This window comes from Glycine max, chromosome 6 (assembly GCF_000004515.6).
Source record: "Glycine max cultivar Williams 82 chromosome 6, Glycine_max_v4.0, whole genome shotgun sequence".
NCBI lineage: Eukaryota > Viridiplantae > Streptophyta > Magnoliopsida > Fabales > Fabaceae > Glycine > Glycine max.
In genome coordinates, this window is record NC_038242.2 from 2,066,745 (window position 1) to 2,079,093 (window position 12,349).

General features: G+C 29.5%; 2 protein-coding genes across 2 annotated transcripts; one reads left to right on the forward strand and one right to left on the reverse strand.

The window, feature by feature from the left end:
* Positions 1-2,651: 2,651 nt before the first annotated feature.
* LOC113001853 (glycine-rich RNA-binding protein GRP1A) lies at positions 2,652-3,683 on the forward strand. Its single transcript, XM_041016265.1, has one exon. It carries the CDS (start codon positions 2,797-2,799, stop codon positions 3,460-3,462), a length of 666 nt encoding a protein of 221 aa, XP_040872199.1. The 5' UTR covers positions 2,652-2,796; the 3' UTR covers positions 3,463-3,683.
* A 6,369-nt stretch (positions 3,684-10,052) lies between these two features.
* On the reverse strand, positions 10,053-11,383 carry LOC100794842 (B-box zinc finger protein 21). Its single transcript, XM_003527751.5, has 2 exons — positions 10,571-11,383; positions 10,053-10,487 (listed from the first exon to the last, which is right to left on the reverse strand). The coding sequence occupies exons 1-2, from the start codon at positions 11,069-11,071 to the stop codon at positions 10,251-10,253; spliced, it is 738 nt and encodes a 245-aa protein (XP_003527799.1). The 5' UTR covers positions 11,072-11,383; the 3' UTR covers positions 10,053-10,250.
* Positions 11,384-12,349: the final 966 nt, after the last annotated feature.

The window sequence follows — 12,349 nt, forward strand, 5'->3', positions numbered from 1 at the left end:
GAAGGGTAGTTAACAATAAACCATATAAATACAAGGGTCATAGTGTTTTGTAAATGACTCTCAATTAGTGAATAAAAGAGTTATCAGTTTTTTATTTTTGATTTTCTGTTTCTCTCATTCTACCAAATGATGACTAAGACATGGAGAGGGAGTTTTGAAGATCTTCATGCTGTCTTCATTTTAATTTTTTTTTCCTCCTTCGAAAACCAAATGGAATTTTAGAAAAAAGGAGCTAAAAAAATTGTTGTTTTAATAAAGAAAACTTAAAGGAAGGAACTTTTAAAAAAACCAATTTAGGAGTTGACATGAAGATAGTGAAGCATTATATACAAGTTAAAAAAAAAGAATGATTAGTTGTAATTACATAACCAACTTACTACATTAGTGTGACATGATTCACACATAATCTAGTTCTTTAAGCATGTAATTGGAGTTCAATCTTAAATCCTTACATAAGGAATAACATTGCCGAGAAATCCCTTAAATTTATCTGAGTATTTTGATTAATTAGTTTTTGCCTTATAGGCAAATAATATCTTGGGTTTACCCAAAAAAAACAACTTGTTGCCTCTCTCTTGGCTGTCTAACTAACTTCTATATACAAAAATACACATAAGTTATGGATGCTCTAATAGGTGTTTTTGACTGAGAGTACTAATAAGACACTTCTCCTAACACACTTTATTATTAATTAGAATTGATTGAAAATTAAAAAATCATGAAAATCATTTAATAAGATGTGAGATTCATAATTTTTTGTAATTTTTCATAAATTTCAATCAATAAGAGAGGATGTGTTCAAGAGAGTATGTTGACATTTCTCTTTTACAAGATTTAAGAATTTTATGTTACTCAATAAATTTAAATTAAAAACTATTTTTGAATTTAGAATTTTATTAGATAACTTGAAAGCTAAGAATGCTAATTTTAATTTAAACTTTAAAGTAATTCTTAAATTAAAAAAAGGTCAAGCGATATAAAAAGAGGACTTTAGATGTACCTTTCGTTAGCAGAGGAAGTTTGTGTTAATTTCTGTATGCTGCGGTGAAAAGGAAGATCCATATCTGACATGAAAATGGACAATAAGGGCAGGAAGCAAACTTATAGAGCTTTGTTTAAATGATTGGTGAAAATGGAAACTAGTAGGCTACCAGTTGAGTTGACAAATTTGTGTAAATGACCCAAGATGGAGCGCAGTGTGTGGCATGTGTCCATTGGCCACCGGCTTTTTCGGGTTGAATGCTAAAAACCAAAATGCCTCACGGGAAGTTACCAAAAGAATACAGTTCAGAAAAGCTGAACATTATTAGGTATTTCATGGTCCAAATTAATATTCTTATAGCACATTCAAATTTTATAATTTATAATTAAGAAAAAATTAATAGCACTATTATGTATTATTTGTCTGCTGCCTCGACTAGTAAGATTACTTAATTAATAGCATAAATAAACAAAATTTCACATTGGGACTGGCGTATGATACCTGAATACTAGCTAGCTATAAGGTGCTTATTATGGACTATAGTACTGTTTTTTTTTTTTTAATTGGTTAGTTTATGCGTTATGGTTGGTTAGCTTGATATTGGGTTTCACGTGGATGGTGGAAGGTATGTGGGTATTTTTAAGTGACTAAGTTGCCTATCTGGTGTGGATGGTTTACGTACGCAGCAACCCAACTTTCCCACTACGCTACTATGTATTAATTAAGCATTCTTTCTCTGAAATCGTAGGCTTAAAGGCCAAGCAATCGTAACCCATACGACGTATATAATACCAGGTTGATGCGGGTAGTCAACTACCAACCAGTGCACTGATGATGCATTCTAATTAAGCCAATCATAAGGGTCCATCCTTAATTAGGGATGTAACTTTGTTGATTAACTTTAGGCATCTATCATTTTGTTTTTGTTTCTAAATATCTCTTGCTTCCTTCTGTTTATTAATTTATCCAAGTCCAACCCATTTTTAGGATTTACGTTTGTTATTTTCCATTATGATATATTGATATAACCATATAGGGATGCTAATACACAAAGACCCTGTTTCATGTAGCGGCATGTAATTAGGCTCTACGAGAATCTAACATTACCTTATACTGACATGGTGACATATATAAATGGTTAAAATGGACACAGACACTGTATAAGTAGCAATAACAAAAAAAAAAAAAAAACCACTGTATGAGTAGAATTAGATAAAGGTAAGGTACTCCAGGTATGTGAGTTGACTGACAAAGCACATATATAATTTGTGAGTTGGATCTTAGAAGTGTATGACTCATTTAAATGTAAGCTTATAGTAAGAGTTGGTTTGTATATTAATCCATGAGTTAAGTTTGCAAATTAATTTTTTGGTCATTCATATAAACTTATTTTTGATGATAAAAAACACGATTCAATACAGAGCACCTTAACCTAACTATAATAGTAGTATCATGGATGGCACTCCATTATTAGAAACCAACAAGGGGGGCCGGTTTGCAGTGTTAGTGGGAGACGTTTGGGGACAACCGGGGTTGTACTGCTTTCTAAGTACTAAAACATATATATTGCAAGTGGCTCGAGTGGGGACAAAGTGAGTACGAAGCCATCCTATAGCGTCCAACTTAACTGCTATATATCTTATACATTTCATTAGGTGGGAATGGACAATGTTGAGTTGTTGATCCGACATAGTAATAAAATTGTCACAACTACTACTACTGCATGTGTATATATCTTATGCCTTAAAGGACCGATGCAAGTAGGGGTGAGTATAGTACAAAATTTCGTTTTCTGTGGTGTGCCAAATTGAAGGATGGAGACGGCTTTGAGAAGAAGTTCAAGGGTCCTCTGTCTAATCCTTGCAATTGTTGGGCTTATTAGATGTGACAATGAGGTGATAAATGGCAACGCTTCTTCTAGTTCTAGTCCTAGTCAAGGCAACAATGCAACATTTGTAACTTTCCCAAGTCAAGGCGTAAATGAAGAAGTAGTAAAAGAAAAACACAACAGCTATTACAACAATAATAATAAAGTCCACGTCAAGAGTACTAGTTGGTATTATGGAGGAAGTGGAGGCGGTGGCGGAGGAGGAGGAGGTGGAGGTGGTTATGGATGGGGATGGGGTGGTGGTGGAGGAGGAGGAGGAGGAGGAGGAGGAGGAGGAGGAGGTGGAGGTGGAGGGGGAGGGGGAGGTGGAGGAGGAGGAGGCGGTGGTGGAGGAGGAGGAGGAGGCGGTGGTGGAGGAGAAGGAGGGTGGAAATGTGTTAAAAGGAAAGGAGGTGGAAGAGGAGCACATAATCATAATCATTATAATAAGAAAGGGATGTTAGATGAGAAAGAATATAGGGTGGGGGAGTATGCTGAATGCATGGCAAAAACCCGATGCCGGGGAATGAGGTTGGAATGCCCTCTTCATTGTGGTGGACCTTGTTACTACGATTGTCACCATATGTGTAAGGCCCATTGTCGCAGACCTTGAAAATCAATGCTGGCTCAAACCACCAATTCTCAAAATTTGCACCGATCACTCATCTACGTTTTGTTTCTGTAGGTACCAAAGTCTTTACAAGTTGATAATGATTTCAAAATTTTAGCACATGTGGTACTAATTACTAGTTAACCATTTTGTATAAGTTGACATTCCTTTTTTGTTTTTATCTTATATCATTTGCTATATATATACACACATTTTTTTCTGGATATTGATGAGCATTTGGTGTCTAAGGATATTTTTGACACTTTTTTATATTGATTGCATGTGTTTCGTTTTCTTACCAATATTTAGGACAATTTTTTAACAAGGATTTTTTTAAGTTTGGTTTTTAAATTCAAGGAACGTTTACGAAAAATAATTGTAATAGTGAATCCTATCAAGCTTGTACTTAATAGATGTTATTCGCTAAACAATAGCATCGTTGTCAGATGTTATAGATGCTGATAAACTCTTGCCACTGCATATATTCAAGCTAATTAATCTCATACTACATTCGTCTATTATAAAGTAGATTGGTATATATATCTTAGAGATTGAGTTTTGTACCTACAACTATGTTAAATTAATTAATATTTAAAAAATATTTTTTTTATATTGTTAACGTTATTCATGATAATTTTATTCGATTCAAATGAATTATTTCAATAAAAAATAACTATAATCTAAAAAAAAATATCTTTAATCGCAATTTTATTCCTAAATTAAAAATCAAACCTCGTGCTTTAGTCAAGACAAATATGGAATCATATTGTTTAATTGATTAGTGTGTCAGCTGGCCATCCACTATGTAAAATTAATTAAGACAAAACAAAGTCCGCAACCATATATGTTAGAACTTAGAACATTAGGACTGCAGAATATGCGGAGAATGCAGCAAAGGGTTCTCCTCTATTAGAGAATTTTGCAGAGTATATACATAGCACGTGATTCACCACACTCCGCATGCGGAATCTTTACCTTTTGTCCGGAAAAAAAAAATGTAAGGGTAATTATATTTGAATATCCATAAATTCTAAACACCCTGTCAAGAAATGATTCTTTAATTTTCTTACAAATTCTTCTACTATCTTTTATATTAAGTTTTAAATATGTGTTATGAGTAATGTTATAACTTTTTATTAATTTTTCCTATAAATCCTTTCACTACCTTTAATATAATAAGTATTGAATAAAAAATAAAATGTCTTGGAAATATAAAACACATTCCTTACTCACCATAATAGGATAATAGGAGGATTTGTAAGAATATTTAAAATTATTCATGTTTTATAATTTCAATCTCTAAAACAATAAATATTTTTACTTTTCAATTAATATTTACTACGCGCGACAGGTAGTAGCAGGATATAACATTATTCATCAAATTAATCATTTATTTTTTTCTCTCTATCTTTCTCTTTCAAGATAAGGAGTGTCTAACAAATATTTTTTAAATAATTAACCTTTTTTAAGATAAGATACATTCATTCACCAATGTTAAACAAAATATCAATATTTTTTTTACCGAACCAATATATTATTTTATAAATAAAATATTTTTTTTAACGTAACAATAAATAAAGAAGGAATAAGTGTATGTAAATGCCTTTTAACATTATTATTTGGCTTAAATATGAATATGGTTTATGTAAGTTAACGTTGTTCTATTATAAAAATCTTAATGTATAATATATTTATTAATTTTTATAATAATTATTTTAAAAACATATAAAATAATATTTAAGACTCATTGACTGTGTAAAAAAAAAATTGACCCTGGGAGCCTATTAAATTCAATAGAATCATGTGCCTAAATTTTTTGGTTATTTCATGGGAATACGAGAAGAATAAAAATCAAATAAAGATCTTTGTCACCACAAACAAATTATATATATACAAATTAATGTACATGCCATTCAATCCAAAACATGATGACATTAGATTTTAGGAATTTTCTCCGTTATATGTTATTTAACTTTTTTATTTTTATTTCATGCTAATCTTTACACTGAATTCCAATATTATTAAATTTCATATTTAATCAAAATATAATTAAATCTATTTTTTTAAAAATAATGTGCTTAGACAATTACTAAAATAACTTGCTCGTACTTTTACTAATTACATATTCCATTAGGAAATTCACCAAGCTATTCGTTATAACGTAATCTCAAATTATTGATAGAGTTAACATAATTGAAATTAACTAGCAACTTTTTGGGAGTAAAAACGAGTTGGATAATGTTAAGCTTTAAAAGATTTAAGTCAAGCCTTTTTTCAAATTTTATTTACTCGATATATGTATGCACTTATTTTAAGGTTTGATCTTTAAAACATTTAACTGAAAAATTATTTAAAAAGTTAGTTTATAATAAGATCTTCTACTTTTAAGTAAGTCAAAATAATGTATAACTAATTAATAAACTTATACTTTTAAATAAATATATAATTTCAAATATTGAAGTAAAATATTTAATCTATAAATATTATAAGTTGATTAAGTGAATTTAAATTAGATATTAACTTTTAACCTAACCTATATAAAGGACAAGATGATCTTTTTTTGGTAGCAAGGACAAGATGATCTATTTTCATTACTATCATTTATTTGTGAATCCAATCATCACGAGCACTTTTCGATAAATCAACTCCGTTAATTAAGCATAGAGATTACAATAATTAATGTCAATAATCGTCAGCATTTATGTGTAACATTGTGAATGTAAAAAGTAAAGGAATCTTTGAATCAGCCAACTCCGAAAATTTCACAAATCACAAGTACTGATTTTTTTTTTTACAGAAAAATAAAATAAAACGAAAAAGGTGTTGCCATTTACCCTCGCAACAGACTTTGCCTTACATTAGTCTATGTGGTGATTCTAATGCTCTTTGGTAAAGGTAAAGATGAAAGAAATAAGATAGATGAAAAAAAAGTAAAAATATGTAAACAAAATAAAGTGAAAAAGTAAAGATATTTCATTCAAGAAAAATAAAAAACAAATGAAGAAAAAAAAATAAAAGAGGTAAAAAATAATATAGTGAATTCAATCGATTTTAAAATTATTTCTTCTCTAATTCTCATCTATCAAACACTGACACTTATTTTCGTCTCTTCAAAATTATTTCTCTTTTTCAAATCAAAGAAATTATAAGAGTTTCATATCAGTTAATTTTCTAGTTTGTTGAACTCTGTTTAACAAATTTCTAATCTCTTAATATTTTTGAAAATAATGTAAAAGTTTTTAAACATTTTTAATTTTTTAATTGAACCTTAGATTTCTTTAGTTAATATTGAATAAGTATAATGTATTATTTGTAAATCAAACATGTTTGATTCTAAAATGCATATTTAAAAATAAAAAAACTGAAAACTTTGTAAGATTGATCCGAATAGAACAAGAATTATAATCTCATCATGTGAAGGAGTGGAAGACAAAGTAGCCGTTTCTGACCTTTTAGAGTTTCTTAACCCATTGACATTATAGACCTGTTTGGGTAAGTTTTTTTAGAAACATTTCTAAAAGAAGAAAAAAGATGAGATGAACTTTTCTATAAGCAAGAATAAGTTCTCCAGTTAATTTTTAGAAGCTCACCAATATAATTTCTCTAAAAGATGAGATGACCTCTACAAATTAGTTAATGGAAAATTCATTTTAATTAATGGAGAATCTCATTTCATCTTTTTCTTCTTATTTTCTTATTCTAGAAGTACTTCTAGAAAAGCTTACACTCAAACAGGCCCTATATTGCTGGATAACTGGAAAAGTTACTTTCACTGTTACCGACTTTAAGCTGTTGGTAAGAACACACACGCACGGGCAAACTTCAACACACAAATTTGACGTTCTGCTATTGAGACGCCACCGCCACTACCATGTTACATATGATGATATGAAGAATTGAAAAATCGATTAACTCTCTCCATGAAGATTCTTTAGTGTTTATAACAAAAGGAAAACAAAATGACAAGGCTAAAAAGAAGGAAAATTATACATTTGACAGTGCAATTTTGTACACTTTCCTGTCGATAATTTATTCTAGTTTTATATTTTCCTTTGTCAGCATCAGTGTTTTTCCTTTTGTGAGAGCTAGATTTGACAAGATTTGATACTTTTCTGGCCAATCAAATATCAACAATAATTGTTGACAACGTGATGGTCAATAGTAGCCTAGTGCTTGATTTAACTAATCCTGTATTTTCATCCGGAACCCGGTCTTACAAACTATTTTACCTGCTCATGTCGTTTATTGCCGAAGCTCTGAACAATCCTTGCCAAAACCAAGTTTAACACTATCATTTTTCACTAATAAACAGCCAATTTTGAAACGCAAAAAAAAAGAAAAAAAATGAGGATATGGTTGCAGTCGACCAAGTTCCTAGTTCCTACGTTAAATCAAATCCATTTGCATGTATGCAAATTTTTTATAATTAGAACATTTGACTTTCTATAATATTTTTATTTTTTTAATCTAAAATTTTATAAATAAAAAAAGTGATTGAAATGAGAAATTTTTGCGAGATATCCCATTCCCATGACCAAAAAGGAATGTCAAGTTAATAGTTTAATGTCAGGTTAATAGTTTAATTCTATTGATGAACGTTATTATATTAAATTGTAGGCACGAATTTTTTTACGGTAACTTATGCACACCCAGGCTTTTGGCGGATTTTCGTTTCATTCTTTAACTTTTTAAGTTATTTAATTTATTTATTAACCAGTACAAAATTACTACTTTGAATTTATACAAATTCGCGAATAAAATATTCATTGCTCTACTATAAATAAAAAAGAATCACTAATGATCTCCCCAAAAAATAATAAGACATACCTTAAGGTTACTTTTGTTTACTTCTCATTTTTTGGTTTAAAATCTGTTTTCTGAAACAAGTATTTTAAAAAATAAAAAATAAAAATAGTTAATAAATATTTTCTCATCTTGTTCAATTATTTAGTTACATTTTGAACACTAATCTGCTTTTAAAAATAGAAATCAACATTTGTTTTTGCAACATTTGTTTTTGCATTTCTCTGGCTAAGATTTGAGTTTTAATTTAACAATTAATCTTAGAATATGGATTTTTAATTTTATAAAATTAACTTGCAAAGTAATTTTTATCCTTACTATTGTAAATTAATTATATCACTAGAATTTTCAACAGAACCACCTCATGTCCATATTGGACATGTTGAGTATGAAGGTTGTAGGATTGATCATCTACTAATAGTTCAATAATGATAACAAATAATTAGATAGGTTCAACAAATTGTTAAGAAATATTCTCTAATTTCATTTTAAAATATGAATTTGAATTTAACTTAATCTTCTTATAAAATTAATTTATAAGGAAAGAATTATTTCTTATTTATACATTTTAATTTAGACATATTAGTAATGAATGAGAAATATTCAACAACTAAAGCATTGAAATTTCGTTCTCATAAAAAAAATAAGTAAGTTCTTGGATTTTTTTTTTCCATACATACAACAATTTTTTTTTACCAAAATATACAACTCTCCCCATTATTTACATAAATATGCATATTTATTATTTACACTGTAATTTTGAAAAAAAATTGGTTTTTTATGTTGAGAATTCAGGTCTCCTAACCCAAATTCTGGACGTTCTTTTTCGTTTCTTTTAATCTTAAAAAAAATATTTTTTAAAAATATAAATAAAGGAAATTAGTGAAATTAGAGAAGATTATGATATAATTTTATAGTTATAATATAAGTATTTTTTAGTTAAATATATGTGTCGTTGGCGGTTTTGTTTTCTTATGTATGTTAATTAAAAAAATGAGAAAATTAGTTAGTAGTATTGAAACAAATTAAAAAAATACAATGAATAAATAATTGATACATCTTTCTTATATAATACACATAAATAAATAGTGCGGTGGTTTAGATGATAAACGAGAATAACAAACTATACTAAAAATATAATTGTTCAATATCCAAACTAGTTGATTATTCAAAAAGTAAGTGACCATATCCTTCCAGAAGTTCAAGTTAAGCAAGTTAATTTTTTTTACTATCAATATATTTCATTTTACATCATTTATAAATTAATAAAACATTCTTCAACTATATAATTTTTAACTAATATAGATCTTCAAAACTAAGTTACACTGTATTATCTTTAACTAATTTTGTTTAACTTCATAATCTTCTCTAATTTTATTAATTTCCTTAATTTATATTTTTTTAAAATTATTTTTAAATTAAATAAAGCACATTAACGTAAAAAAATCAAATTTTTTTCAAAATTATAGTGTAAATTCAGATCTCCCAATCCCAAATTTATACAATGAATAGTAAACATGTATACTTGTGTAAATAATGGAGGGAATTGTATGTTTTGGTAAAAAAAAAAAAAATTGTTGTATATATGGGAAAAAAATCACCTTGTTCATGTAATACTCCCAAAGATGGGATCAAGGCAAAGCTAAGATAATGTGATCTAACCCAGCTTGAAAGTGCAAAATGGTGAAGATATCGCCTAAGTCTTCTTCCGGTTCATTTATGCAATGTTAATTAAGACTTGAGTCATCTTTTAACATGTAGCAGAAACAATTAATCTGAACCCAGAGAGCTCTTAAAACATAGACATTTACAATTTGGAAGAGATACATCAACTTATCGAGAACGCAAGAGGGAATTAAGTAGCTAGAAGAGTAGTGTAGTACTCAGGAAGGAGGAGAGGGACAAAAAAACAAAGAAAACCAAATTAAGAATAGAGTGAAATTAAAAGCCACATAAGGTGGTTAGCTTGATAGCTAGCTGTAACTGTTTTACCATAGAAGCCTGGATCTCTTATTATTAAACACATTGCTGGGAGGAGTCATCTGTGGAACTAATAAACTATCATCCCCAAAACTTGATCTAATGCTAGTTTCCCATGTGTCTTTGTACCCACTCTGCTGATCCATTTGTACTGAAGATGGTGCTTGAGGAACCCAGATCCCTCCGGCTGAGAACGAAACCATGTTTCCCTCACCAAACATCGACAACATCATGTCATCACTATTCTGTAATTCATCATCAATGTATTAGTCTCAGATCCAATCAATAATTGCTGGAAGGCGTTGTATTAGAGTTTGACTAAACTAACCTTGGAGCAAGCAAAGGGAAGAGAATGTGAATCGAGGAAATCTTCGAACTCCATGCCTGGGATAGTGTTTATCAAGTATTCTGATATGCTGCTACCTGTGAAACCAGTTTGTTGTTGTGGTTGTTGATTTGTTAGGGAGTTTCCACCTGCAGGCTTAGGAGGTGTTGAAGGAGAATCGAGGGCAGAAAACTTAATCCCAGTGAGAAGAAACCTGTTATGGTTCTTGGTGAGGTCGTTGGCAGAATGAACGGGCACGTCACACTCTTTGCACAGAATCGCTCTATCTTGCTGACAAAACACAAAGGCTCTTCTCTCCTGGCAAACATCGCAGAGAGGAAAATGTTTTGCAGAGGGGTGGCTGAGGGAGAAGCGTTGGTGTTTGGAGGCGAGCTTGTTGGCGTGGTGGACGCGGTGGTCGCAGCCGTCGCATAGGGCGGCTTCGTCGGCGGTGCAGAACAACGATGCCTGCTGTTTGTTACACACGTCGCACTGGATCTTCATGACTAATAACTTGTTTCAGATTAATAGAAAGGAGGATTTGAATTGGTTGAGAATGAGAGATTCTAATAATCACTCACCCACGGTTAAATTAAATACAATACACTCGAGACGAGTCTAATCACTCGAGTAAGAAACGCGAGTTAGGGTGTCATGTTTCACCTTCTTACAAAACTTAATGTGACTTCCAGAGATTAAATATCTGTCTTCAGTCTTCACCCAAACAGAATCAGCTCTTATTGCCCTTTTATAATTTAATCACACTATTCTCCCTCCATCCAAACAACTTTTTCTTTCCCTTTATGTTGCTACAATACACCAGTTTATTAGTACTAGTTGTTATCGCTATAAATACATGTCTAAGAATAATAAATGTACTATATTTTTAAATTATAATTTTCTTAAAAGGAAATAATATCTTACTTATAGTTTATAGAATTTCTAAAATGATCTGTATAAAAAATATTTACATATGAGCTCATATGAGCTAAATGAGCTAAATATTCATAGACTTCATCATCAATAGAATTAGATCGTTTTCGTTTTTCTGTTATAATCCACACAAATTTACATGTTTTTTATTAACAACTATAGTGACAAAGTGTCTAGCCTAAGTATTTGATAAATATATATATATATATATATTAATTAATTAATAAAATACGGAACTTTGGTTTGAGTATACTAGAAAGATGCTGTATATTTTTTATAATTCCTTTTCACGAGTTAGCGATTACACCATGTATTTAATCATATCATATTAATTATTAACAAGTCATGATTAGATACATAACTGTAGTTAACATAAAAGTAAATCTACACAAATTCACGTGATTCGCATGTTTTTAAGTTTTTAACGATCACAATGACGAAGTCTCTTGCGTAAGCATTTGTTATTAATATATATAAAGGGTTAATGATTAATGTCTTAAAAATGTCCTAACCTTATTTTAGTTCCCTACTTTTAAAAGGGAAAAGATTGGTAAACACTTTAACATTAATTAACATATAAAATGAAAAGTTATAAAAGAAGGAAAATATAAATATAATAAGTGATATGAATTAATATTTGATAATAACATATATAATGAAATAAAAAGAGTCAAATATGTGTTTATAATATAGTGTTCTCATATAATTACTTTTAATTTTTTGAAAAATTAATTTTAATCTTTATATTTTTTAAATAACATTTATAAAGATTTTTTTTTCATTTTTTATTTGAATATGTATTTGATTGAGATCTTAAATTATTTTTTAGGTATAAAAATTTCATTTTTT